This window comes from Drosophila rhopaloa, unplaced genomic scaffold (genome assembly GCF_018152115.1).
Source record: "Drosophila rhopaloa isolate 14029-0021.01 unplaced genomic scaffold, ASM1815211v1 contig_3, whole genome shotgun sequence".
In the NCBI taxonomy this organism is placed as follows: domain Eukaryota; kingdom Metazoa; phylum Arthropoda; class Insecta; order Diptera; family Drosophilidae; genus Drosophila; species Drosophila rhopaloa.
In genome coordinates, this window is record NW_025335123.1 from 11447006 (window position 1) to 11473471 (window position 26466).

The 26466-nt window shown below is 39.9% G+C and overlaps 7 protein-coding genes across 7 annotated transcripts; 3 read left to right on the top strand and 4 right to left on the bottom strand.

Moving 5' to 3' along the window:
- Positions 1 to 14: 14 nt before the first annotated feature.
- Positions 15 to 3670, top strand: LOC108049558 (protein GPR107). Its single transcript, XM_017130772.2, has 7 exons — positions 15 to 352; positions 435 to 545; positions 610 to 755; positions 815 to 1658; positions 1712 to 1845; positions 1908 to 2175; positions 2605 to 3670. Exons 1-7 carry the CDS (start codon positions 242 to 244, stop codon positions 3190 to 3192), a joined length of 2202 nt encoding a protein of 733 aa, XP_016986261.1. The 5' UTR covers positions 15 to 241; the 3' UTR covers positions 3193 to 3670.
- A 181-nt stretch (positions 3671 to 3851) lies between these two features.
- LOC108049540 (gustatory receptor 8a) lies at positions 3852 to 5207 on the bottom strand. The gene is made up of 4 exons (XM_017130746.2): positions 4370 to 5207; positions 4138 to 4289; positions 3991 to 4080; positions 3852 to 3926 (listed from the first exon to the last, which is right to left on the bottom strand). Exons 1-4 carry the CDS (start codon positions 5205 to 5207, stop codon positions 3852 to 3854), a joined length of 1155 nt encoding a protein of 384 aa, XP_016986235.1.
- An 873-nt stretch (positions 5208 to 6080) lies between these two features.
- Positions 6081 to 7450, bottom strand: LOC108049544. Its single transcript, XM_017130751.2, has one exon. The coding sequence runs from the start codon at positions 7316 to 7318 to the stop codon at positions 6224 to 6226; it is 1095 nt and encodes a 364-aa protein (XP_016986240.2). The 5' UTR covers positions 7319 to 7450; the 3' UTR covers positions 6081 to 6223.
- Positions 7451 to 9876: 2426 nt separating this feature from the next.
- Positions 9877 to 17297, top strand: LOC108049559. The gene is made up of 9 exons (XM_017130774.2): positions 9877 to 9989; positions 10053 to 10207; positions 12071 to 12164; positions 12269 to 12372; positions 14598 to 14708; positions 14784 to 15018; positions 15855 to 15975; positions 16041 to 16157; positions 16219 to 17297. Exons 2-9 carry the CDS (start codon positions 10121 to 10123, stop codon positions 16511 to 16513), a joined length of 1164 nt encoding a protein of 387 aa, XP_016986263.1. The 5' UTR covers positions 9877 to 9989; positions 10053 to 10120; the 3' UTR covers positions 16514 to 17297.
- Positions 17298 to 17733: 436 nt separating this feature from the next.
- LOC108049546 (zinc finger A20 and AN1 domain-containing stress-associated protein 9) lies at positions 17734 to 18466 on the bottom strand. The gene has a single exon (XM_017130753.2). The coding sequence runs from the start codon at positions 18350 to 18352 to the stop codon at positions 17843 to 17845; it is 510 nt and encodes a 169-aa protein (XP_016986242.2). The 5' UTR covers positions 18353 to 18466; the 3' UTR covers positions 17734 to 17842.
- A 2352-nt stretch (positions 18467 to 20818) lies between these two features.
- Positions 20819 to 23610, bottom strand: LOC108053106. Its single transcript, XM_044461118.1, has 3 exons — positions 23279 to 23610; positions 22776 to 22922; positions 20819 to 21410 (listed from the first exon to the last, which is right to left on the bottom strand). Exons 2-3 carry the CDS (start codon positions 22806 to 22808, stop codon positions 20934 to 20936), a joined length of 510 nt encoding a protein of 169 aa, XP_044317053.1. The 5' UTR covers positions 22809 to 22922; positions 23279 to 23610; the 3' UTR covers positions 20819 to 20933.
- On the top strand, positions 21701 to 22463 carry LOC108038057 (sarcocystatin-A-like). Its single transcript, XM_017114774.2, has 2 exons — positions 21701 to 21952; positions 22022 to 22463. The coding sequence occupies exons 1-2, from the start codon at positions 21774 to 21776 to the stop codon at positions 22218 to 22220; spliced, it is 378 nt and encodes a 125-aa protein (XP_016970263.1). The 5' UTR covers positions 21701 to 21773; the 3' UTR covers positions 22221 to 22463.
- Positions 23611 to 26466: the final 2856 nt, after the last annotated feature.

Below are 26466 nucleotides of genomic sequence, written 5' to 3' on the forward strand. Positions count from 1 at the left end.
TAACTACGGTCACACTGGCACGGCCAATTTGTTCTCAACCTTTTTTTCCAGGGGAAAAAGGAAAAGTCTTTGGGTGTTTTTATCAAGGTGAGGTGTGAATAATAGCAACTGTGACGGCGGACGCGGCTAATCGATTGCCGCATTTTGGAGCGCAGCTATCGCGGAAATCGGTGACCGAGAATTCCGCCGGAATTGTGGGGCAAAAGTGCCACGAGACTTGCGAACTTGCAAAATTCCGACAATGAGTGCTCCCGGAGGGTATGTTAAATCAATAGTGGTGCTGGCGGCACTGGCGGCGCTGCTTTTGGCCCCCATGCAGGTCCTTGCCCGGAAACATCACCTGGAAGTTCGCGTAAGTTGGGCTTGGAGGATCACATCACTAGCACCTCCTGGAGCAACTGACTCATGACTAACTACTCCCTCGATATCCGCAGAATGACAGGCGCCAGTACATTGCACTCAGCACCTTTGGATTCTACACCAACGGACATCTGGACGTGCAGCTCAGCAAGCTGACGATTGACCTGGAACAGCCCACAGACTTGGTGGGTTATCACACTGATCCGCCAACCCAACGGTTCCCGATCTGATTTCCCTTCTCCCTTACAGCTCGGCCTGTCGCTGGACAAGACCACCATTGACCAGCTTAATCCCTACTTGGACTCGCATCAAAACAAATGTATACTGGAGGAACCGTCCCAAAAGCAGACCAGCGGACCCATTCTCTTCTTCGTCCTGGACCTCAAGGAGCTCAAGTGGGTAGCTCCTCTATCTGTACCAGACTCCAGCTCATTTTGTACTTTTTCTACTGCAGGGTCCGTGTAAAATGCTCCCCAGAGTGGGCAAACATGCACGTCTATAACCAAATTCCATCGAGGACCAAGCGGAACTCGCGCATGGCCAAGATCAGCGATTCGGTCTTGTTCCGCCAGACTCGCGAGGCCCCAGCCTACTCTGCCGAAGGCCCAAATGATTCCATGGAGGATCCACTGGAGCAGGAACCGGCTGATTTAAAGTCATCCTCGCCTGCTGCGGTGGCGGGAAAAATTGAACCACCAAAAGATGAGGTGGCTCCCAAGGTGGATGCCGCCCCCGCCCCAAAAGTAGAGGCTCCCAAAGATGAGGCTGCCCCCAAGCCAGAAGTGGCGGCCAATCTGAATACTTCTATCAAGCAGGAAGCGGCTCCTAAATCTGATACGGTTCCCAAAGATGCGCCCCCCAATGCGGAGGAAGGGATCTTCAAGGCTAAGAACGAACCGAAGCAGGAGGATCTACCGAAACAAGTAGCCGTTGAAGCGCCCCAAGAAGTGGTAGCCCCACAATCGGCAGTGAATGCCCCACCAGCAGCTCCGGCTCAAGATGAGACCCAAGTCGGCAAGAAAAACGAAGACTCGGATTTGGATGCAGCTCCCGCGAATCCCTTTCCCCACGATGACGATTCATCGGAAGATTCATATGGACCCACCATGTTCAAACAATCGCAGGAGGGTCTGTGCAAGGACTCCACAATGGTGCTGGTTAAGGAGACCATCAACAATGTCAACTACTACAGCTTCAACTTTTCCATGCTGGTGGCTACGCCCGACGACGAGGGCCTGTACAACCTTTATTTCCACGCCTGTCCCAACTACCACAGCTCCAAGATTATGTCCTTCAATGTGAGTTGCAGCGGAGCTGTATCATAACCAGCTAATAACTAATCTGGTTTCAGGTGGACATTGAGGAGAACAACAATGGCAACTATTTGTCGGCTGGAGAGATGCCCTTGCCCGCCTTGTACTTCATGATGAGCCTGCTCTTCTTCCTCTCCGGTCTCTTCTGGGTGTTTATTTTAAGAAAGAGCAAGTGAGTTCGGATTGGCTACTCGAATGTTTATATAGCTAACAATCGTGTTTTCTTTGTGCCAGGCACACTGTGTACAAAATCCACTATTTGATGGCCGTGCTGGTGTTCCTGAAGTCGCTGTCGCTGATGTTCCACTCGATCAACTATCACTTCATTGAGAAACGGGGCGAGCACGTAGAGACCTGGGCCATCCTCTACTACATTGCCCACCTGCTCAAGGGCGCCGTGCTCTTCATCACCATCGTGCTGATTGGCACTGGCTGGACTTTCATTAAGCACATTCTCTCTGACAAGGACAAGAAGATTTTCATGATTGTTATCCCTCTGCAGGTGAGTGTTGTTCATCATGGGTTAAACACTATTGTCCTTAACCGGAAGTAATACTTGAAGACTTTTGATAAATCGATGCAATAACTTCTCCTGTTTAAAATGAATCTGAAAACTTACGTTCGTTGAAACATTTTCAATTTGTTACCAGCTAAATCATTCTTATGAAAAGCGAACTAGTCAATATTATTATTATAAAGGCGCACATGATTGATTTTGCAATGGTCACGGTGAGTGAAGAAGTGTTGACCACAGTAGACAGATAAGCAAAGCCTCGCATTAATAAAAAAAAGTGCTAGTTTACGTTCATTACGAACATCAATCTTTGAGTCTTTTAAGTTTATTGTAAACACCAAAGAAAGGGAGAAATATATTAAGAATATGCGCAATGCAAATGCGTAATGTATAATTATTATTCTTTTTGCCCTTCAGGTTCTGGCCAACGTGGCTCAGATTATCACGGACGAGTCGGACCAGAGCGACGCCGAGTTCCGCACCTGGCACAACATCTTCTTCTTCGTGGATCTGCTGTGCTGTGGCGCCATTCTGTTCCCTATCGTGTGGTCCATCCGACATCTGCATGAGGCTTCTGCGACCGATGGCAAGGCGGCGATTAATCTCCGCAAGCTGAAGCTCTTCCGTCAGTTCTACATCATGATCGTGTGCTACATCTACTTCACGCGGATCATCGTCGACCTACTGCAGATGACAGTGGTGTTCCAGTATGCTTGGCTGGACGAGATGTTCCGCGAGATGGCCACTTACGTGTTCTTCGTGTTGACGGGCTACAAATTCCGGCCGGTGTCCTCCCATCCATACTTTACCGTGCCGGACGAAGACGAGGACGACGACGAAGTGGAGGTGCTCACCGAGTCCGGCCTGACGGAGACGGTGCACCGCGTGAAGTCGCTGAATAGGAACCACGGCAACGGCTCGGGCGGAATCACTATCATTGAGGGCAACGACGATGAGCGCGAGAATCTGATTGCGAAACGGGAATCAAGCCATGAGTACGATTAAGCCCAGCAAGCGGAAGTCAACCGATCTGCATCACCTGTATTCCCTGCATTAGTCCATAGTCTGTAGTCCCCGGGGTCTTATACATATGTGTGACTCATTTACTGAGCCGGAAGCTAGTACTTTACCTATACATTAATATATATATGTTTTATGTTCAGAGAGTATCTTACAAAAACTCAAAACAAAGCAAATGCGATGGCAATGGAGGGGATAATCTCAGTATGTGAACTTGTATAGGGCAACGTCGGCACAACGTTTGGTGGGCACCAACCGCTCCTCCACCTCCTCCTCCAGCGCCCGTCCAGCCGGCAGCCAAGGAACCCTTGTAAATAATTAAATTATGACCCCGCTTAACGGAATACTGAACGCTTGTGACACCCATGCCCTTTCCTTTGTTTAAGATATACTTATAATAAATACACTTATGTAATTACGTATAATTTTATGAATATAACAAAGCTTTAATAAGTAAACCCAAGACATATTCTGCTTTGGGTTGTGGTCAAAACTTTCCCAGATTAAAAGCGATATACAACCTTTATCTCAAGAGATTTCGGGAACACATTTAATGGGATCTTTTTTGATAAAGTGCCTAGCACAATTTATTTGACTTTATTATTAGTATTTATTGACAGTTTCTCCCGTACATTTCAGGATGCCTAAATATATTGAGGGCTGAATTTCGGCATGAATTGGATGGTGTAGATCATGTAGGTGCCCACCGAACAGGCAATCTGCAAGGAGAATAGAATGAGCTTGTGAGCAATGAGTTCTTCGATGATGAGAACATGCACCCACCCGCGTAAGCAGACCGCAATCCAAGGTGGTTAAGCCCAGGCAATCAATACGCACCGGCTGGTGAAGAAGTTGCAGCGAAAAGTTTTGTATCTGTGTGGGGAAAAAGATTGATATCAAGTGTACAAATGGGATCCAACGGAAGCCCACCTGCAGGGAGAGATCGGGACAGCTGCAGCAGGCGGAATCAGTGACTATATTATGCAGCTGGTGGGCGATCCTGGGTAAAATCACCATGCAGCTCTGCGAGGCGTAGATAAAGGCGGGAATCTCCAGCAAGGCGGGCACGATTAAATATGAATCTGTGTGGGAAAACCCAGAGGGCGTACATATATGTTAGTACATTGCAATAATTATTATATATTCTATATCAGGAACTCACTGAGATTGGGAACATTTTTGTAGATGCTGTAGTACATGAAGTAGCAGTCCACGGCGATGCGGATGTTGATGGTGAGCAGGACGGCGAGGATGGAGAACTTGAAGGCGCTCTGGAAACATTTGAACATGTCGTATATGTCGCAATACAATCGCTGTTTCTGCAGCAGTCTGCGGCGCAGAAAAACCTCGAAGTTGGGAAAACTCCTTCCCGTTTCGCTGGCGAATCGCGAATACTCCGCCAGGAGACCCAACTCCCGCTCCAGGTTGGCCAGTTGTTGTCGCAGCAGCTCCAAGTGCAGTACAAATTGCACATTTCGCATGTAAGTGAGCCAAACGAGCGGCTCGTAGGTGCTCCAAAACAAGAGCATATGGTGACTCAGTGGTTGCACCTGCCACAATCCCAAGTAGATCACCAGTTCACTCAGCATCATCCCGTACAGGGTGAGCAGATAGCGACGGAACTGCTGGACCTCACTCCTTAGACTGACCACACCCACTTTTCGGCTCAGCTTGGAATGGAGCCACCAGAAGTTGGCCAAGTGACGCTGACTGCTCAGGGTTTCCAGATAAATGGCCAATATTGCCAACTCAGCGAATACGTATTTTAGGGCATCATTGACGCGACCGAACATGTCGTCCAGAAAGAGGAACTCCTCGCCGCTGGTCAGGCACGCCGCTATCAGGGCACTCAGCGAGATGAGCAGGAGCAGGCTCCAGGCCATCAGCCGCTTCCTCATCCCGCACGGATTCCCATCACCCGGCAGGGGAAGTCCGTGGAAGCCGAGCCACTGGTAGAGCCGCAGGTGAAACTGCAGGACCCGACACAAACGGCCGCTCATCGTGGACTGCTCGAGGATACGTCCTTCCGGTCGAATCGGTCTTATCCATGGGTCTAATCTCCCATTAAACGGCCCACAAAGTTCCATTAGTCTAAGTGGTTCGAAAACTGGCTTTAACGCAGTGAGAAAAATAATGGAGAATAGTTATGCACTTTCAATTATATATTATATTTATTAAATTTTATTAATCGAATACCCTTCTATCAAAAATGTCATATCTAGTTTATTGCATTTATGTCTGATTTGCATGTCTGAACTGCATTAGTAACTTTCATTGCTAAATTTTAGCTTGGAATTGCAATAAGTACCTATTGCTTAGTGAACCGGTAATTAAAGTTTGAATAAGCAAGCATTAGTATCTAAATTTGAATTAAATTATACTGAATTTCAAGATCGAATTTGTAAAATAACAATTTAGATTTGTATACATATGTTTAATTAAGATTGGAATGGATTTCATGATCAAATTTTGCATACCAAACGGGCCGTCTCTTTTTTTATCATTCAACTTTTGATTACTTGATTACTTGGTTTGATGAATTAAAGCTAATTACTAGTCCATTATTTTAGTTTTCAAATAATTGTTCTTTATTATTCCAACAGCGGAAAAATATGAAAGTTATTGGGATTCAAAAAAACCGGATTACAGCATTGAAACATATTTGTGTCTGAAATATATTTGTAAATACCTATCCTCAAAGATTAAAAACATATTATCTAGGTGTTTTTAGACTCATTTACATATTTATCATTTCTGATCTTAATTAATATAATGTATGACATTATCTATAATATCAATTTAGTATTCAAATCATAATTGTTTTCGATTGTAATGTTTTCAAATAAGTAATTACCTGGGTATATTACCCACCAGATTAAAACCCATTTCTCTAGTTGTTTATGCACATTTATATAATTATCAATTTCTGGTCTTACAACTGACTTTATTAACTTACGAAACTACGAAAAAAAAAATGCAATAAATAGATCTTAGATTAGGCGAGGCGTCGGTCCACCTACAGATAGGGCCCACTGTACTGGTAGCCACTGGAACCATAGCCCTGGACATGACCCACGTTGTAGCTATCGACGCCGCTGTATGTCTCCGCGGCGGCACTGTTAAATCCCTTGGTCTCTGGCCAATCCACGAGGGATGCGGATGGCCGGCGACGCCTGGTTGCCGATGGCTGTGGTGGTGGTGGTGGTCCATAGGTGTCCAACGGCTCCTCCTCGCCGTAAGGGTCGCTGGCCGGCACCTGAACGGATGGCCTGAAGTCGCTGCTGCTGCCTCCGGCCGATGGCCTTGAGTAATCGTATCCGTAGGAGGATTCCTGCGGCGCCTCGAGGGTGTACGCTGGTGCCCTGTTTGCCTTGGAGTTGCGGTGCACCTTGCTGTGGCTGGGCGGGATGTAGGCGTGGCTGGGTGGCGGTGAGTAGATGTAGCCCAAGTCCGGCTCCTGCTCCAAGTGCTCCTCCACGGGAGCGGGCTCCGCGTAGGCACCGATGCCCAGCGAGTGATGATGGTGGTTCTCCGCAGCCTGATAGTGATACCCCACATCCTCGTCCTCCTCCTCCGACGGATGGTGGTGGCTGTGGTGGTGGTGCTGCTTGGGTCGCGACTCAATTACACGGTACGTCTCCACATTGTGCTCCGGACGATCCTCGTAGTCGTAGCCATGTGGCCTGTGCTGCTCCTCGATGATGGTATATGTGTTGACCTTCTTCTTGGGCGGCGGAGGTGACTTCTTGGCGTAGGTCTCCGTGAGATGGTCGGCCAGCTCCTTGGCATGATTCAGGTAGTCCGCGTGCTCGCTCATGTGCAGCGGCTTGTCCAGATCCGAGAGGATTACGCTCTCCAGCAAAGGACTCGGCTTGGGACGGGCTCGTCCGTGATTCCGCAGCAGCTGGTGCGGATGCGGATGGTGGTGATAGTGGTGGATCACCTTGTGCGGCGACTCCTCCGCCGCCGACTCCTCCTTGGGCACATGCACCTTGATGTGGACGTACTCGTTGCCGAATCCCGTCGCCAATGGGAGGGGGATCACACAGATCAGCAGCACCGCCAGTCGGAGCAGATGTTGCACCTGCGTGTGGAAGTCAATCCAAGCCATGTCTTCGCGTCGAGTGGTGATCACCTTATGGCCGCCGCCTTGCCAAAATTGGTTTAAACCGAAGTCTTTCTTTTGTCAAAATTTATATACAAGAGCCAATGCTGGCGACGACAAGCATCTTGACCTACGAGCCCCCGGGTGAAATGGGTAACACTTTGGAACGGGTCGACCCTGAAATGCTCTTTTTCTATATTACGTACCTTAATAATATAGAAAAAAAGAGTATAACCTGAATATATTAATTGTATTGTTAAGATTTAAGATATTAAAAAAACCTTTTTTCTAGGAATGTCTAATGTATTCTACAATCTTTAAAACGATTAAAACATATTAAGACATAAGGAATAATTTAAAACTCTTTCCAAAATTTGTATATCTTATGCTCCTTATCTGTTTCCTTATTTCATTATCATAGTTCTTGATTTATTTGTTAGCCTTAACTCATTGGTTTTTTATTATGATCTCTATTACCAATTCGAGGTGTAATAAACAAATTCTCGAAATAATAGTAATGATATAATAATTCAATTTAAATGTATAGCAGGCAAATACATAAAATATGATATTTTTTTTATCAACTTTAAACTATGGATCTGTTGAAGCATTAATTATTAATTTTTCTTAGAGTATTATGTTTTGATATTTATTTATTGAATTACCAGAAGTCGGTATAATGAATGACGTGATCTTGGAAACCAATATATGTATGTATTGTTGACTAACCTTTGGTTGCCGATGTGTTCTTCGGGTTTCTCAAAGAGCGTTACCAACTAGACTAGATAGTCCCCGGTCCCCAGAAACAGGTGAGTGTAAATGGGGAACTGTAAAATGTCATTTTCTTGCAATCACCGTTCGATGGCATCTCACTCTCTCCCTCTCTTTCACCCTAAACCTAGCGGTTGTTTTGTGGGTTTTATTTGTTTTAACTTTTGTTTTCATTATTATTGAAATGCGACGCATATGTATACTTTTTCTAGCCGACAGCCAAACAGCGGCAACAACAACGAAGGAAAGTTAATACAAATTGAATAATGAAAGCGACCTGATCTGTTCGAACTTTTGAAGCCATCAGGGAAATAATAGCGTCTGTGGATACATAGATATATGCGTTCATTCATAATGGATATTCTCACTTATATAATATTGGCATATCGCTAATATTATTTTAGTTTCGCGCCGCTCTGTGTTTTTTTTTTCGCCACGAAATTAGTAAACATTTAATTGTGATGCTAATGGGCAAAAAGATACTGAGAAAGTTGCGGCGCATCATCATTATCATGAGCATCATTATCATCGCGATTATAGGCCACATTGAACGCTCTCTCATATAACGAAAATAAAAAAAATAATTGAAATGCAAGTGGCATATGGATTGAATATATTTTGAGAGGCTTGGGCTAAAATTGTAATTTATTCGCATTTCATTTGTTTAATTTGGTTGTCTGGAAATTCTAATCCCCAAAAACAATCTATAATTTGCTCATAAATATTAATTATCGATTCTCACGCTTTTCAGTTAGCGTGGAAATTAACCAGAAAATGGGGAATGCAAAAATCAACCCAGTTAAAAGCAATAAATGGAAAGAAAAGAAAACGGCGAAACAATCGAAAACGTGTTTATATGAATGGCAAACAAAAGCGAAAATATTCATGGTCAATTGTTGGGTAGAGGGGGAGTAACGGGGTATATAGGGGTATTTCTAGCACTCATATTACGTATACGCAAAAGAAGAGGGTAATGAAATAAAACAAAAGCGTTTCATTAAGCCGTAAAGCCTATTAGACGACGACTAATTGACTTACCAGCCAAAAGAATTCGAATATCTACATTTTTGCGAATAGAATATATAGAATGAAGTTTATAATCGTGGAATTTGTGGTTAATGGAATCTGAAAGTGCCGAGATCCCTTTTAGCCCCTGACTTTTAGATGCTGCATAATCTACTAGAAAATACCCTAAAAAATAGTTTAACAAAAATCACTGTAGAGATCTATCTCATTTTAAGGAAAAAGTTTGTGATGATTTTTAATTTTTTTCTTATGATTTTAAATTTTATAGTGTAATAATTCATAATTATTTGGACATGTGTATTAGTAACTTTGATTTTGTATAATTTATTCAAACAGCATTAGTACGGAATTTATATTCTAAAAGGGCTTATTAATATTTTTAATATTTAAAAGCTATGATAATACAAAATAATAATAACATTGTTAATAAATGGGGAAAGCAATTTTTTTAAAAATGTTATATCATATTATATTATATTGTTAATATTAATTCTATACAAATTTGATGAATGAAAGTTGATCAATTACTTAATTAATTAGATATGTTGCAGTGTTGGACCCGAGTTCGAGTCCGAGGAATTCGTGGTCGGTAATGGGTTAACTAACGGCCGTAATCGATAACGCCGCAGTTGCGGTCGGAACTGAAGCAGCGACTAAGGCAGCGGCCGAGGCAGCGACTGAGGCAGCGACTGAGTAAGCGGCGGCGACTGCGACGTTTGCCTGCCGAAGCGCCAAAACAAAACAAATCAGTTTGAATTCTGCCTTCAAGCGCTTTAGAACAAATCTGTTGGCGTACTAAAAAACAAGCCTTATTTTTGTTTACAACTAACGTTTTGTTATCATATCAACGAACGCGACTCTTTCTTTTTTTTTCTGCCAAGTACAAAAGAGCTTTTCGCTGCTCTCCCCGCCTGATAAGAAATTAGCAGTGTACTTCTTTCAGATCTCAGAACTCAGAACACCCAATTTCGGACTCCCAATTTCCAACCCCTTTCAGATCTCATTGCAACTATGTCCTCCGGAAAGATCCTGCCACGTCGCCAGGCGGTGCCAATCCTCTACACACGGGGCACCCACTATGAGGTCGGGTTCGATATGGTAAGTACTCCCACACCCACTCCCCCAAAACTTTCTCGACCTTTAAGAACACTCATTCACCTTGTGAGTGGGTCACGACAGCTACATTTTTAATGGTTTGCCAGCTATTATTAGAAGTTTATTTGGGGAAGAACGGGCCATAAATTTCGGACTTTAAGTTTTAAAATATACCCTTACCAATAATGTTTTTGGGATACCAAGTAAAATTGTTAATAGTTTATATATTACATAAAATAAAAATATTTTTATTGGTACTTAAGGCCTTCCCGAATTCCAAGTCACACTTAAAAATGTTTTTTTTAGTTTTAAAGTTATACAATTAATTTTTATTCCAGTTTTGCTAATTAATTAATTAACAAAACCATTTTCCAAATTTCAACATTAATCTCAAGAATGTATTTTATGTTAAAAAGGAACTTTTCGTATGGTTTTAATTTTTTTCTTTAAAAAACTAGGCTGTTTGACATATTAAGTTCCAAACAAAATCTGAAAGGCCGTACAAAAATTTAGTACACAATATTAAAGTCCTTAATTATTATGAATTCATGTATTTCAACTTTACTTTCTAAGCAGTATTATTTAAAGCCATATGAAAAATAAGAACTACAATTTGTCAATCAACGTGTTATAAAATCTTACTTTTAAAATTCAACAAAGTTTATTTAAAAGCACAATCGCATGCTAAATACAACTGCATTCTAAGTAGCACTGTAGTGAAGCAACAAAATTGACCAAAATTAATTTACAAAGACTGAAGTAGGACTGTATTTCAACGAAAGAGAAGATTTAAATTAAGAAGAAAAAGTCTGCAAAGGATCCTTTTAGGAATTGAGCATTTCAAGTGATTTAAAAGTCGGTTACTGGTAGAACAGAAATGCTGCACCTATTGTACTTCCAGTGGGTCATACATATATCGACTTTACCTGATAACCCCCTGCTTTATCTGGACTGCGGTCGTTATAAACTGAAGCCAGTTGGGCTTTATCTTAATGGCTAGCCCCCCAAAAGACCTCGATTCGTTTGACAAATCCCCGACACAGACGCTGTTTACTAATGCAGATTCGTGATACTCGTGGCTTTTGTCTAACTGTCTTTTTTTTTTCCTTTCAATCGGGCCAAGAATAATTGCTACACTTAGACAACAATAAAAACATTGAAGCCTGGTGACACTTGTCATAAAATAAATTATAATACCTTATTATTGTTATAAAAAACCTTACAGTATATGAAAAAAAAGGAAAACCGGCTTACATTTCTAAAGCTACTTAAACAATTTTCTTAAAATTTAAATAACAAATAGATTGAAGATGTTACAATATATTATTGTATTTAAAATGTTTATAAAAAAGGAGTGGTAAAAGTTTTTTTAAGCAAAACATTTTTTTCCTAATTTCCAAAGAAATATAATAATATATTCAATCGGAGTCTAACTACCTTTCAAGAAATACATCATGCAGTTCAAAAAACTTTCTCTTCAATAGGGATTTTGTTGGTTGTCGATAATGGAAATTTTACAATTATTTGATGGACGTGCGTCCGCATCCGTGTCCATTTTTGTCGCCTTGTTCGGGACCCACCCAAAAGGTTACCTCAAGTCAATCTCCATACACTTGGCAACGGGCAATGTTCTCAATATATTGTATAATTATTCATATTTTTTGTGTCTTAGTTGGTGGCTTTGTTTACACTGCGATCGGTCGTGATCGATTATGTTTCTGTTCTGTGTCCGTTTTCAAATTCGTTGTTGTCTTCCATTAAACAAACACCCCGAGCGTTTTGGCGAATCGATCAGAGATCGTGTCCAAATGGGAAAGCATTTAATCGTTTCGAGTAATATAATAAATAAATAAATTATAATTGCAGGGCCGCACATTCGGTTCGATGATCAAGAACTTTCTGATCTTGTCGAAGCCCCTCAACGAGACCTACTTGCCGCTCTACCAGTCCCCAAAAGGCAGTGAGTACCAAAACTTGAGTGTATGATGGATAAGTGCCAAGTGATTCACGGTGATCTGATCTATATTTTTCGATTTCCATTTCCATTTCGATTTCGATTTGCAGGGCAAATATATAATGAGACCCTGGGATCGGTCAAGGACAGCTTCCCGCAGTATATTCGCGAACTGGAGGGCGTGGCCGATGGTGCGGAGGTGGAATTTCATAAGGTGAGTCAAGTCAACTAATTGGCGCCCAACTGTAAACGGCTTATTAGCTATTTAGCTAATAATATAATACACAATTAAATGGCCATTAAAACGAATACACATAATTGGCCGGCTCTGGCTTAAATATTGTAATTGCAATTGAACAATAATAATCGCACGGCAAGGCCTGTCGTGGGAGTGGGTTCTAACGGTCTATGGGTTCTATCTATAGGCCCATTAGTAGTGCCCCTTTATCCAAATCCGAACCCAAATAAAAACCACGAGCCTCGTGTTGCGTGTTGCGTGTTTTGTGTTGCTGTTGCTGTTGCAGTTGGCAAGTTGTAACCCCAATGACAACATTAAATGCAATTTGCGAGTGCACTGCCCCACGTACAGTGCTAATTGCCTACCGTGCCTGCTGTTTTAGACTATTCCATATTTATGGGTTCGATCGGGTGTTATCTAATCGCATGGTCGTGCAATTAGATGTTCAACTTTAATTCCGTTTTAATTTTTTCGATTACACAATCGACTGTTGAGTGGGGGTGGGGGGGGGTTAAGATAGACAGCGGTAATTAGCTAGTGGTCGTTGCGCCTAGCCGGTGCTCACTGTGCGCAAACAGAACTCGAAATGGTGACCGTGCAGAGCGCAAACATTGAACTAGTTCCGTTTCGGGGTCTCGACAATAATATGATAGACAGCCGGTCTTTTTTGCCAAGTGACTGTCTTTCCAAATGCATACCCTTTTACGGCGGATCAAAACACTATGCCAATGAAGTTTATTTTTCAACAAGACCCATAAGTTTCCTATTTTCCTTTTAAACATTCATAGTTTGCATCGGAAGAAGTCTCATTAATAAATCCAAATTAGTTTTGCTGATTAGAATCTAAAATCTTTCGTTTTGAAAAAAAAAATCTATTAGAATGTATATTCTTTTCTCTTAAAACCTGTTTAATTGTAAAGTGAAAGTAATTTACTATTTTCCATTTTCTTTAATTCTATAGGCTTATGATTTATATCTTAATTCATATCAAGGGCTTTTTCTTTTTCTTTTTTTTTTTGTTTTTTGAGGCTTACTCTTATTAAACTTGGTTATCAGAAGATAATTTTTTTTCATTGCTTTTGTTTATGATAAAAATGAAAGCCCAGGAAATACATTTATTATTAATTTACTGGGCATAACCTAAGAACTACCAACGAATTCGAATTCATTTTATTACATTTAATGCAAAATAATATATGAAGATTGGTTTCAGGGGCTTGGCTTACTTTTCAATAGTTAATAATAATCTGAACATGATCACACTCGGTTAGGGTATTTAAAAGCATCATTGCTTATTTTCTGATTTTGTAAGCCAATTTGTCATTGGCCAAGGCGCACATACATACATATACGTAAAAAGCCGTCAAGAGAAGCCGGCGAAAGGCGGTGACGAACCCTTGGTTGGCTTCTTTGAATTGGGATTCGATTCTTCTTCGAATTTAAATTGTATGTGGGATGGAGATGAGAAATGGGAATGGGACTGCGATGGGGGGAGTGAAAGCCATCGATTAAACGGGCTTATTAGCATGACTAAGTATCTCCGCCGTGGGCAGACAAAGATCGGATCGTATCGGATCGGATCGGATTGGATCGCATTGAAGGTATAATCGCCTCGTTAATGTGCTATAATTTCTGCACTCGATGGCGATGCCAATTAATTGCACGCAAAAATCGCACCGACCTTGGCCAAGTCAACTGAGAATCTGGCTATGGTCTATGGTCACGGTGCGTCGCCTTCGTCTTGGTGGGATTGATCAGTGTGGCGCCCAGGTGGTGGCATTTCATAATTCAAATTAGTCGACTTAAGAGTGCATTTAAGTTGATGATTTTATGAGCCATGACTGGCAGGGGGCTAAAATGTATGTATAATTGCACAGATACATCTTAGATAAGTATTGTAAATGTTCTAAAATAACTAATGAGCCATTATATTACCTTGTTTTGTTATAACTTAACCGTAATTGTCTTCGAACTACAATAATCTCTGTACGGAAAGCTTGGAACCTTTGGACACATATTAAAGGAATACTTTATATATGGAATCGAACTGCAGATTAAATGAACAAAAGCCAATTTGTGCCAGTGTTTCATTAATATTAAAATAAGAAGCGTTGTACTGGTTATAAAAAAGACAGCAAAAATGCACCTTGCTCTATTGTTTACGATTAAATATAAATTATACTTTTTGTGTCTTACAACAGCTATTTTTACTGCACCTGGATGAGATTCTGCCGCAGGCATTGAAGCACCAGCCACGTAGCAAGAACCAACCCACTGGATGCTCCACGATTGTCGTCAACCAGAAGAATTGCGTGAGTAAAACCCTTGGCTTGGGATATTTATAAATTAATTTTAATATTCAATTATTTGTGGACTTGCGGCGATAGCGCCTGTTGGGCCACACGGAGGATGCCCTGACGGAGACCCTCAACCATTACTACTTCGTGGTGGCCCACATCATCAGCGACAAGCCGCAGGGCAAGTACAACGTGAAGGAGGAGCACTTCATGTCCTTGTGCTACGCAGGACACCTGCCAGGATACACCATGAGCCAGAACCACCACGGACTGGTGTTCAGCATCAACACGATCAGTGCGGAACTTTTACGCAGCGGCAAGACCCGTAAGTGCCCCGAAAAATCGGTGAAAATGAAACCAAAACTAAGTTACTTATGCCTTTAAAAGTTTATGACTTAAATACTCATATATATAAATCCTATAAATCATAGTAAATTGAGTGATCTTAGCTTTACAAGCAGTTTATGAGTTAGAAACCTACAAAAAAGTAATTTTTCTTGTTGCTACCCAAAACTAATGTTAAAAAAGAAATTTTTGCTACTGAATATTAAAATATAAATTAAATTACTAAAGTTCATGATAACATTTATTTTGCGGTTTTAAATCAAAATACTAAAATTCATTTTTTTTTTGTGGCCATTAAAATTGATAACATTTTGTTGTTGTTTTAAATATAAATTCATGTACTTAGCCTTTTTTGTTTTATAATTTTTCTAAAGAAATATTTAATTGGGCCATTTTATCGCTCTTAAATTATTTTCTCTTTGACGTGTTCTCTGAGTGTAAGTGACCATTATTTCCCAGGGTTTTATCAAATAACTAAAATTGATGATTTTTTCATGATTTTGGCCAAATTGTTTTTCATGATTTTGTTTGAATACAATTTGTTAGCTATAAATGCCACTTGATTGGAAATTTTGTAACGAATTTAACGAGGTATAACATTCCAACATGCGACCACTATTTCCCAGGGATTTGATTAAAAAATCGAAAAATCGAGGAGATTTTTTCCGAATTTTGGACTATATATGTATATGTCTTAAGGGTTTTTGATTTTATTCGAAAAAAAGGTTTTTAGCTTTGAATGCCACTTGATTGCTAATTTTAAAAGGAATTACTACCTTATTATATTGAAACATCTTACGTTTATCTACTCCCCAGCTCGTCACTTCATCACCAGAGCCCTGTTGGCCACCAGCAACGTGGACGATGCCTTCAGGGTGCTCAGGGATGCGGGAGTGGGAGCGGCGGATGCCTGTTCCATCAACTTCACCTTCCTGGCGTGAGTGTGGTATATGTACTTAATGGGAATGGAAGTACTAGTAATAGGTATTTGTTATCCAACAGTGATCCCCGACAGATGTGCTACAATGTGGAGATGGCTCCATCGCCGGAACGAAAGAATGAGTCACATTTGAACATCAAGGAGATTCCACTGGGCGAGCATAATTACCATGTCAATCAGTGAGTAGATTGGGGAATATACAGAAAATATAAAATATATAATATAATGTACCCCTTGCAGATTCGATCGCATCCGGCAGGACCAGGCCAACGACCTGATGATCGAGTCGAGTATCTCGCGGATGCAGACCTTCGGATGTTATAAGCCGCCGATGAGCGAACTGGATGTGCGGCACATGCTGGGCGACGTTTCTGGCGGAGATTACTGCGTGTGGCGGGAAAACAAGAGATGCGACGAGGTGGTCAAGACCATTGCCGTGGGCATCTTCGATCTGAGTGGCCGGACGGTGTCCTTGTACTCGGACAATCCCAGCGAGACGGAGCCCCACTGCCGACTGCCGCTCCTCTTCAAGTAGATCCCCAGTCTCCTTCTCAAATGAACAAATAATATAAAACCATAATATCTTATTCTCAAGTAAAACCAATTATTGGTTACAGGCATTTCCACTTAATTAGAACACTTTCCAAATCGTTTTTGAACTCTGTTCTCTTAGTAGATATTATGATATCTGAAATAATTTCTAGATAAATGTATCGCTCCTTCTTAAGTGGATTCCAAGCATTTTGGATTTTGATTTCTTTTGGAAAACACTCTTAAATGACTAAAATATTAACCATTATTTACATTATAGATAAAAAAGCATTCACAAAATAAATAAAAAGCAAAAGTGGACACCACTCATCTAGGACTCTTTTTCACACAGTATTGTGACATTAAATATTTGAATGAAATAAATATTTTAGTTTATATCAAAAATTAGCTTAAATTAAAAATGCCTTAAGAAAATTTAATTGTATTATTTTTTAACATTTTTGTATGCACTATTTTTTTTTTTCCACCATATTATCGTGTTATTGGCCACAGCTTTTTGTATTAAATACTCAAATGACCATTTAAAAAATTATGTATGGTCTTATCAGTATATACACTTAATAACTGATTTTCATTTCCACTAAATTTAGTTTAAACAATTTTGTTGTCATCTCATTTTTATTTTACTCAGAATTAAAATTTGCAGCCGACAAGAGTAAATTTAATTCACTTTTTCACTTGTTATCATCAAAGAATTGCGTTTATTTATACAAATTTCAATCTGATATATTGTACATTATTTTAATAAAAACTTTCTATAAAAAATATTGGAAGACTCATTTTTGGCGTCCTTATATTTGCTTGATTATTATGGGGAAAAACGTTTTTTAAGTTTTCTAACAAATTTTAGTTTCTTTTAAGTAGTACTCCAAACAAATGAATCAAATCTAAGAATTATATAACAATTATGTTGATAAAATAAGATTTATAATTATCTGGCTAAAAACTTATAGTGTGAAAAAGTAAGCTTAGCTTGGAAATTATGGTTAAGAATATAATAAAAAAAATTTAGGGAAGTTCCAATTGTACTATAAATGCAACTCATGATCAGGAAATATGAGTCGGCCAATCAAAGCTTACATTTGTAAGGCGTCTCAAGCTACGTTCAAATTGGTGGCTAATAAATCTTGGGAGAACGACAACCCTGCTACCAGGGCTGCAACAAGCACACACAGTCTATCGAAATTCAAATATAAATTTAAATTTAACTTTAACGAAAGAACAGGCTGTAGCTTTTATTATTAATTTTTTTTTGATTTTGTTTTCGATTTAGCTGGTTGGTCTTAGCCATGGGTGGTCAGAAAAAATAAACTCAGAGCTTTCGCAACTTGCTGGCCACGACCACGGGATTGTCGCGCCGTATCTCGTTGGCGCCCATTTCGCGGTAGTCGAAGTTGCACTCGTGGCGATCACTGTACCGGTGGACGGCGCAGTAGGTGCCGCCGCAGCGGCAGGGGAATCCCCCGGTGAGGCCGAGCTTCTTGCCGCACTTGTCGCAGCGCTTCTTCGGCGCATCCTGATCCTGATCCTGGCCCTGCACCGCACCCGAGTCCTGACTCTGGGCCGCTTCGTTGCCGGTTGCCGCGGAGTTGCCCCCCTCCTCCTCCTCCTGCGCCTGATCCTGCTGCGACTGCTGGTGCTGCTGCTGCTCCGGATGATCCTGATGATCCTGTTGCTGCCGATCATCCTGATACTGCTGCTCCTCCTCCAACAGGACAGAGGCTAATGGCTGGCCCAGGATACTGCAGCGGAGTGCGACATCGCTGCTGCCTATGATGGATTCTTCCGGTTGACCAAAGTCGCGAGTTTCTCGGCTTTTCATTCTTTCTGGTTCCCCGAATCTCTCATCAAAGCTCTACGTTTCATAGGGTCTATTGTAACATATTTTCGAATTTAGCAGCTAAGACCTACTAGCTTTCAATTTTGGGTCCAGGCTTATTTCTTCGACCACACTGATCTTAACTAGTAGGCGTTTTTATGAAAACTAAGCTTGATTTTGGCATAATTTACTTTTCATGCTTACGATTCAAAACCTCATACAAATATTATTGTAAGGAAAGAAAAAAGTAATAGGAAAAGTTCAGGCTAAGAAACCATCGTTTTTGCTATCCTTAAAAATATAGTTTTCTCCTGCAAGATAACCTTATTAAATATTCTTGGGCCAAGTAAAGTTTTTTACTAAACATTTTTAAAACAAAATTAATTTAATAAAATAAAATCAAAACAAACAGACGTTGAAGGGAAACAAACAAACCAATTGTGACCTTTTTGCAAGTTGTGGAAGTCCAAGTGTGGGTAACCTTTTTACAACTCATCAGAAACTTAGAAATAACCAACATATAAATGGGTCAAAAAGTCGGTCAACGCTAAAATGAAAATTTTGAATGCAGATTTTTAGAGAATCATTCCACAAGTCTTTAGAGGTATGCCACTTTGAAATCGGATTATATTTGAAAAAGTTATGGACTGTGGAAGTCCAATTGTGGGTCACCTTTGGGCAACTCATCGGAAACTTAGAAATGATCAACGTGAAAATGGGTCCAAAATTCGATTGACGTTAAAATGAAAATTTTGAATGCAGATTTTTAGAGAATCATTCCACAAGTCTTTAGAGGTATGTCACTTTGAAATCGGACTAAATTTGAAAAGGTTATGGACTGTGGAAGTCCAAGTGTGGGTCACCTTTGGGCCACTCATCGGAAACTTAGAAATAATCAACATGAAAATGGGTCCAAAATTCGATCAACGTTAAAATGAAAATTTTGAATGCAGATTTTTAGAGAATCATTCCACAAGTCTTTAGAGGTATGTCACTTTGAAATCGGACTAAATTTGAAAAAGTTATGGACTGTGGAAGTCCAATTGTGGGCCACCTTTGGGCAACTCATCGGAAACTTAGAAATAATCAACATGAAAATGGGTCCAAAATTCGATCAACGTTAAAATGAAAATTTTGAATGCAGATTTTTAGAGAATCATTCCACAAGTCTTTAGAGGTATGCCACTTTGAAATCGGACTAAATTTGAAAAAGTTATGGACTGTGGAAGTCCAAGTGTGGGTCACCTTTGGGCCACTCATCGGAAACTTAGAAATAATCAACATGAAAATGGGCCCAAAATTCGATCAACGTTAAAATGAAAATTTTGAATGCAGATTTTTAGAGAATCATTCCACAAGTCTTTAGAGGTATGCCACTTTGAAATCGGATTATATTTGAAAAAGTTATGGACTCTGGAAGTCCAATTGTGGGTCACCTTTGGGCAACTCATCGGAAACTTAGAAATGATCAACGTGAAAATGGGTCCAAAATTCGATTAACGTTAAAATGAAAATTTTGAATGCAGATTTTTAGAGAATCATTCCACAAGTCTTTAGAGGTATGCCACTTTGAAATCGGACTAAATTTGAAAAAGTTATGGACTGTGGAAGTCCAATTGTGGGCCACCTTTGGGCAACTCATCGGAAACTTAGAAATAATCAACATGAAAATGGGTCCAAAATTCGATCAACGTTAAAATGAAAATTTTGAATGCAGATTTTTAGAGAATCATTCCACAAGTCTTTAGAGGTATGCCACTTTGAAATCGGACTAAATTTGAAAAAGTTATGGACTGTGGAAGTCCAAGTGTGGGTCACCTTTGGGCCACTCATCGGAAACTTAGAAATAATCAACATGAAAATGGGTCCAAAATTCGATCAACGTTAAAATGAAAATTTTGAATGCAGATTTTTAGAGAATCATTCCACAAGTCTTTAGAGGTATGCCACTTTGAAATCGGATTATATTTGGTAAAGTTATGGAATCTATAAGTCCAATTGTAGGTCACCTCATCGGAAACTTAGAAATAATCAACATGAAAATGGGTCCAAAATTCGATCAACGTTAAAATGAAAATTTTGAATGCAGATTTTTAGAGAATCATTCCACAAGTCTTTAGAGGTATGCCACTTTGAAATCGGATTATAGTTGGTAAAGTTATGGAATCTAATATATATATGTATAGTAATATATATATCATGTATTTATTTATTTTTAAGAATTAGGATTACAGATTATTTATCGTAAACATGTTTTAGCAAAGTCTTGCTTCAATTATTACGTTTTGCATTATTTATTATTTGATATCTCAAAATTTAAAAATCTTACATCTAAATTATTTCATTGATCACTTAATACAATAAAATTTGTTTGCTTCTTTAAATATTTCTTGGCTTTAAAGTTCAATCCTATAATTTGTGAGCTACAAATTTTGGTTAATATTTATAAATCCTAACATGCACTACTCTTTCTGATTGTACTTTAAGTAGGGGTCATACCATTTAGTTAGTTCGGAATTATTCCAAGCCCCACTGCTTACACTTAATTTTATATTGTTTATAGTGGGACTGGTTTTGGTTACTTTTAGGCATTTCCATTGATGACGTCGGACATGTGGCGCTTGTACCACTCGCCCACTGGTGTGGCCAGCACACAGGCAAATGCCCGGAAACACCAGTCGACCACTGCCTGGGATCCCGACCCCAATCCCGATCCCGATCCGGAAGCTCTGACCCTCGTCTTCGCATTGCAGCCGTTGATGGCGGGCAGCGCCTGCTCCACATTGAGGCGTCTCTCGCCTCCGAAACTCTGGACGATCCTCTGGGCCTGGAAGCCGGAGGCGTCCTGCCACAGCTGCAGGCGCGTCCAGAAGCAATGGATGTAGTGGCGCACATGCGGAGCGTCCTCGAACTGCATCCCGTCCAGGTGGAGCCGCTGGGCGGGAGTCAGTCCCCGGCTGCACTGATCCCGTGCCCGGAGGAGGGCCAGCGACTGCGAGGAGCGGATGGCGGGGACCGCCGGCGGTGCCACTGCCACCAGCAGCAGCAGCGGAAAAGACCACTGCAAATAAAAGCAGGAGAGGTTTCTTTTTTAATATTATATAATTACAAACCAATTTGCGTCATTGAATAATCATAATCATAAGTCAGACCAAAAAACCTCCATCTTAAATCAAAGTGAAAAGCATTTTTGTTTTGGTTTTTTTTAATCGGCAAGTGAAACCGAAAGCCTTATCGCTTGAAACGAAGGCAATCAAGAACCTTACAGATGCGATAATCCCTTGAAAAACTTGTACACTAATTAGGCTTGATGGGATGGCGACTAGTCTAGGTTCTCCTATAAAAATTCGAGTACGGTGCGATCGATCCATCAGTTTGTTTTCGTTCCGCAATCGAAACGCCAGCAAAACCAAAACCATCCGAAATGTTCGTCACCAAGATTCTGCTCCTCTCCACTGCCTGTGTCCTGGTCGGTGCCACGCCCCAAGGATTTGGAGGTTTTGGAGCTCCCCAGACGGTTGAGGGTGAGGATCTGGTCAAGGCCCAGGAAGTCCTGCAGGCATCCCTGACGAAACTGGACGATGGCGAAGGACCCCACTATCGGTGAGTGAGAAGCCCATTTCATTTTCACTTCTTCGAAGCCTATATTTTCTTTTATTTTGTGTATTTTAGCATCTCCAGAATCCTGTCGGCATCGACTCAAGTAGTTGCCGGGAATAAGGACGTATACTCCGTGGAACTGATTGACAACTTTGGAGCTACTAAAGTGTGCAATGTGGACATTTGGTCCCGATCTTGGCTGCCCAACGGTATCCAGGTGACATTCGATTGCCCCAATGAACCTAAACTGGTTAAATTTCACAGTGCATAATCATCTCTGATAAAAGAGAAAGATTAACAGCCCCCTAATAAAGTTTGTGTTTAAGCTCCGCAAAAAACCATTGAGTACAATAAAAGAACATAAGTCTTATCAGCAAGATGAGTGTTTCATGATCAATCCAATCATTTATTGCCTCACACTATAAAAAAAACTTTGCTTTTGAAAATTGAGAATGTTGCAATATACGTATGTACTTTTTTGTAAAAATAAATAGTTTTCAAATTATAGATTTTATATTGGGACCGAATCGTTTGCGCGCATTTCAATTACACTTTGTTGTAAATCGGAAATTTTTCATTTAAAGAAAAACAATAGGGTCACGAAAGTTGAGAACAATTGATAGGGTATATGTGATTACACCAAGGGTATTTTCTAAAAATAAACTGACAAGCAGTGAATATTCTTTCGTTCGGTTTGATCTGAACAAACCAGAATAAGCGCAGATGCATGACCCATTTGAATATTTCCCCGGGTCTCCGTTTGCAACCGGTTTGTTTGCCAATAGAGACACTTGTAAATGGGCCATAAATTTACTCATTTACTCACCCTGAGCAACCAGATCTGCGATCGCCGTGCCATTCTGATGGAGATCACCTCCGTTGCAGTCGCCAAGCTGGACTAAGTTCTCCAGAAATCGGTGGGCCCCCATCAACCCCATCCGCATGGTTATGACTTGACCTACAATAACTTTGACTATGTTCGTACGAAAACCAGAAACAATAATTCAGGAATACAAAAAGTATTTAATGGTTGCTTATTAAAACTCATCTCAGTACAGGTATGTGTATATTTGTTTGGCTTTTATAAATAGGCAATAGAAAATATTACACAATGACATTTTATTAAAATGTTATTTTTAGTATTTATATTATGTTATTTAAATATCAGTTATTAAAAGTATCACGAAAATAACAACAGTTATAGGTATTATTTTAATAGACTTGTGTTTTTAACAACATGTATTTAAGGTTCTTAAGTTTTTAGCTAGCTTACTTAGAATGTGATGTATTTATTATTTGCAACATTTTAGAGAATTTCCAGACACTTACTTGCTTTATGACGATAGCATCTGTTTTGAAAAATTCGAATTTATAAAGAGCACTTGGTAAATCGATATCTGTTTAGTTTTTGAGGCGAAATTGGCAGTCACAGCTGCCGTTCGTCATCTGTTTTATGTTAGCACATAAGTCGCCGATATATATATGTATATATATATATATATATATATGGATCATGATCATCCGCAGATCATGTGCATATGGAACGCAGCAACATTTTCGTAACATTCCACGCCCGCATTTAGCTTGTAAACAAGTTTTTCCCTGCCACATCTCGTCTCGTCTCGATCGGATTCTTCAGGTGTGGACTGGGAATCGCTATCCATGACCAGACCGAATCCCAATCCAAATCCAAATCCAAATCCGCATCCGCAGACCCCTGAAAACATGGCGCGTTCAAAAGCAAATCAAATCGAATTCGATTCGACAGGCAACCGCAACGAGAGCAATAAAATTGATTGCGTTTAAGTGTATTAAAATCAAATGCGAAATTCGCCCAAAAAGAATTGCGGTCGGTGGGTGGACTGGGGCTTTGAAAATGTCCATGCCGTGTAATTGGCATTGAGGTGAATGAAGTTTGGCATGCCCCCGATGACCGCCATCTGCCCGGGAAAACGATGGGAATTGGAATACATCGCCTGAAATATAGACTCATCGGTTCGGATCAGCTTATCGGGAAAAATTGAAATATATTCGGGCCAGTTTCGATTTTATTCGGACGGAATTCCATTTGAATTTACCCATTACGATGATTTAAATACCAAAAAAGGCTGTTCTGTGCGGCTTAACATACTTATTCTGTTGAGATAATTGAATCATTATTTTTCAAATCAGCTTATAATCTAAATCCGATTGCAAGAAAAAGTAATATTTTGGACCATAGTTACACGTAAGTAATAATGCAATTAATTATCTCAATAAATTGTTTTATTCATTGTATTTTTTTGCTATTTATTGTATTAGATAGATTTTCAAGACCTGATTTAAATTCAGGGTACTGTAAGTCTTAAACGGATCAAAAAGTGCATTTATAAACTTTCGAAAATCTTACAAATTCGGAAGCAATGTTTTTCAAATCTCTAGATGTTTCTATGATGCTCTTTTGTCTTTAAGGGACTATTTTTATGTGATTTCAGAACGAAATCGTTTTCCACCCAAGGGTAAAATAATAATTAACAAAACATATAATTTGGCTACACCTCATTTTGCTTTGCCTCGTGTCTGGGTTCTTAGAAAGCAATTCAACTGAAATCGAGTGCGTTATGAGGTAAACAAACCATTTCCATTCATGGCTCTTGATATGCAAATATAATTGAAACACTATATATATATATATGCATATATATATCGTATATATCTCCAATCAGCGGCATTACTCTTCCATGGCGAGATCTTTCCGCTTGCAGTGGAGCGGTCAATATAGTTCTCCGATCTCTGGTACTCGTAGTACGCTGCTCCATGAGAGAGCAGTACGGCAATAGCGGTTCATTCAACGGCAAATTTTCCGCCATGCCCCCCCTCTCACACGCCCCCACAGGCCACCCCTCCCCCTCCCCCTCAGCCTGTTGTTCACCGATGTGACAAAGTCGCGCAAAAATTTTAATTGCTACTTTTTTTCGCCAGTCTTCGTCGTCGCATTGCATTTTGCCTACCTTAAAATTATAAGTAAAATTAACAATTTTTAATTGACTCTGAAAATTAAAGAGGAGGAAAAAGCACCAGAGACGCAACAACAAGAAAAGCGGGGAAAATGGCATACATTCGGTTTTCAGCTAATTTTCATAGATTATTTTCGTGCGGCCGAGGATATTTTTAGGGGTATGATGGACCGTCAGGTATTTGTAAGTTCAAAGTTGATATATTCCTTAACTAAAATATATTTTAAATTAGAAATATTTCATATTTCATTTCATTTTAACGTATGAGTGATATCTGTACGTATGAGTGATATTTGTACGTATGAGTGATATCTATACGTAAAAGTAATATGTTTTAAGAATTGCAAGACAACCTTTCTAAATTTTTTTAAATTATCATGATTTTTGTAAAGTTTTAACAGTTTTTAAATCTTGAGTTTTAATAAAGTCATCATTACGTATGAGTGATTTTTGTACGTATGAGTGATATTTATACGTATGAGTAACATGTTTTAAGTAACAACCTTTATATTTTTGAAACTTATCATGATTTTTGTATATCTTAACAGTTTTTAAATCATGAGTGTTAATAAATTCATCGCTACGTATGAGTGATATTTGTACGTATGAGTGAAATTTGTACGTATGAGTGATATTTGTACGTATGAGTGATATTTATACGTATGAGTAACATATTTTAAGTATGACAAGTCCACTTTTGTATTTTTTTTTTTAAGGATTCCAGTCTTTGATACATAATATAGGCTTAGTTAGTTATGGAATTAGCTAGGGAATTCTCAGTAAAAAAAAATACATCGTCTCAAAAAAAAAAAAGCTATTGCAGGGTATTATTAAGTAGACTTCTACTTCTAGGCTTTCATTTGTTTTTCTATTTTGCAATAAATTGCAAAAATATTATTTTAGTATAGCGGCTGCCGCCCTCCTCTTTTTCTATTTTTTTTTTGTGGTTGCAAATGCAGCATTTGCAGCAATTTTGCTGCGACACCAATGTGTTTTCATCTCGATTAACTTGTAATTAGTTGCCACTTGGCTCATCACTTGGCCGCTTTCCACCGCATTTCCATTTCCATGTTCATTTTCATATGCATTTCCAGGCCCACTTTTTCTGGCAGCGGAAGTGCAGGTGAAAAGTCGATTGACCTGGCAACAAAATAATTATGCATTTCTTGGCGACGTTTTTTTTTTTGTTTGGCGAGTGGGTGTTTTTTATTTATTTATTTTGGTTTTTTTTTTTTTGGATGGGATCGGATCAGAACGGATGGGATATTCCGCGGTGGCAACTTTGTGATACGGACGACGACATGGCCAATGGTGGCGCCAAATTCCTCATTGCCAGCGGAGCACAGCAAAAACGCGTCAAAGCGCCAATAAATTGTTGTTGCCGGCGGCATTTTTTTTTTTTTTGGTTTTTAGCTTATGCATATTTTGCAAGCCATTTGCATACATCGAATTTTATTATAATATTTTAGTTGGTTTTTTTGCGACGCTTGATTTGCTTGGCATTATTTTGCATTTCATTAA

Coding starts and splice junctions, on each gene's coding strand:
- LOC108053106 (XM_044461118.1), bottom strand. CDS start 22,808: ATGGCACGGCGATCGCAGATCTGGTTGCTCAGG. Junction 21,411..22,775: donor CGCAGATCTGGTTGCTCAGG/GTGAGTAAATGA, acceptor TTTTATTTGCAG/TGGTCTTTTCCGCTGCTGCT.
- LOC108049540 (XM_017130746.2), bottom strand. CDS start 5,207: ATGAGCGGCCGTTTGTGTCGGGTCCTGCAGTTTCACCTGCGGCTCTAC. Junction 4,290..4,369: donor CAAAAATGTTCCCAATCTCA/GTGAGTTCCTGA, acceptor TTTCCCACACAG/ATTCATATTTAATCGTGCCC. Junction 4,081..4,137: donor GTCCCGATCTCTCCCTGCAG/GTGGGCTTCCGT, acceptor TTCCCCACACAG/ATACAAAACTTTTCGCTGCA.
- LOC108049558 (XM_017130772.2), top strand. CDS start 242: ATGAGTGCTCCCGGAGGGTATGTTAAATCAATAGTGGTGCTGGCGGCA. Junction 1,659..1,711: donor CCAAGATTATGTCCTTCAAT/GTGAGTTGCAGC, acceptor ATCTGGTTTCAG/GTGGACATTGAGGAGAACAA. Junction 1,846..1,907: donor TTTATTTTAAGAAAGAGCAA/GTGAGTTCGGAT, acceptor TCTTTGTGCCAG/GCACACTGTGTACAAAATCC.
- LOC108049546 (XM_017130753.2), bottom strand. CDS start 18,352: ATGAAAAGCCGAGAAACTCGCGACTTTGGTCAACCGGAAGAATCCATC.
- LOC108049544 (XM_017130751.2), bottom strand. CDS start 7,318: ATGGCTTGGATTGACTTCCACACGCAGGTGCAACATCTGCTCCGACTG.
- LOC108049559 (XM_017130774.2), top strand. CDS start 10,121: ATGTCCTCCGGAAAGATCCTGCCACGTCGCCAGGCGGTGCCAATCCTC. Junction 14,709..14,783: donor TCGTCAACCAGAAGAATTGC/GTGAGTAAAACC, acceptor TTGCGGCGATAG/CGCCTGTTGGGCCACACGGA. Junction 15,019..15,854: donor TTTACGCAGCGGCAAGACCC/GTAAGTGCCCCG, acceptor TCTACTCCCCAG/CTCGTCACTTCATCACCAGA.
- LOC108038057 (XM_017114774.2), top strand. CDS start 21,774: ATGTTCGTCACCAAGATTCTGCTCCTCTCCACTGCCTGTGTCCTGGTC. Junction 21,953..22,021: donor GGCGAAGGACCCCACTATCG/GTGAGTGAGAAG, acceptor TGTGTATTTTAG/CATCTCCAGAATCCTGTCGG.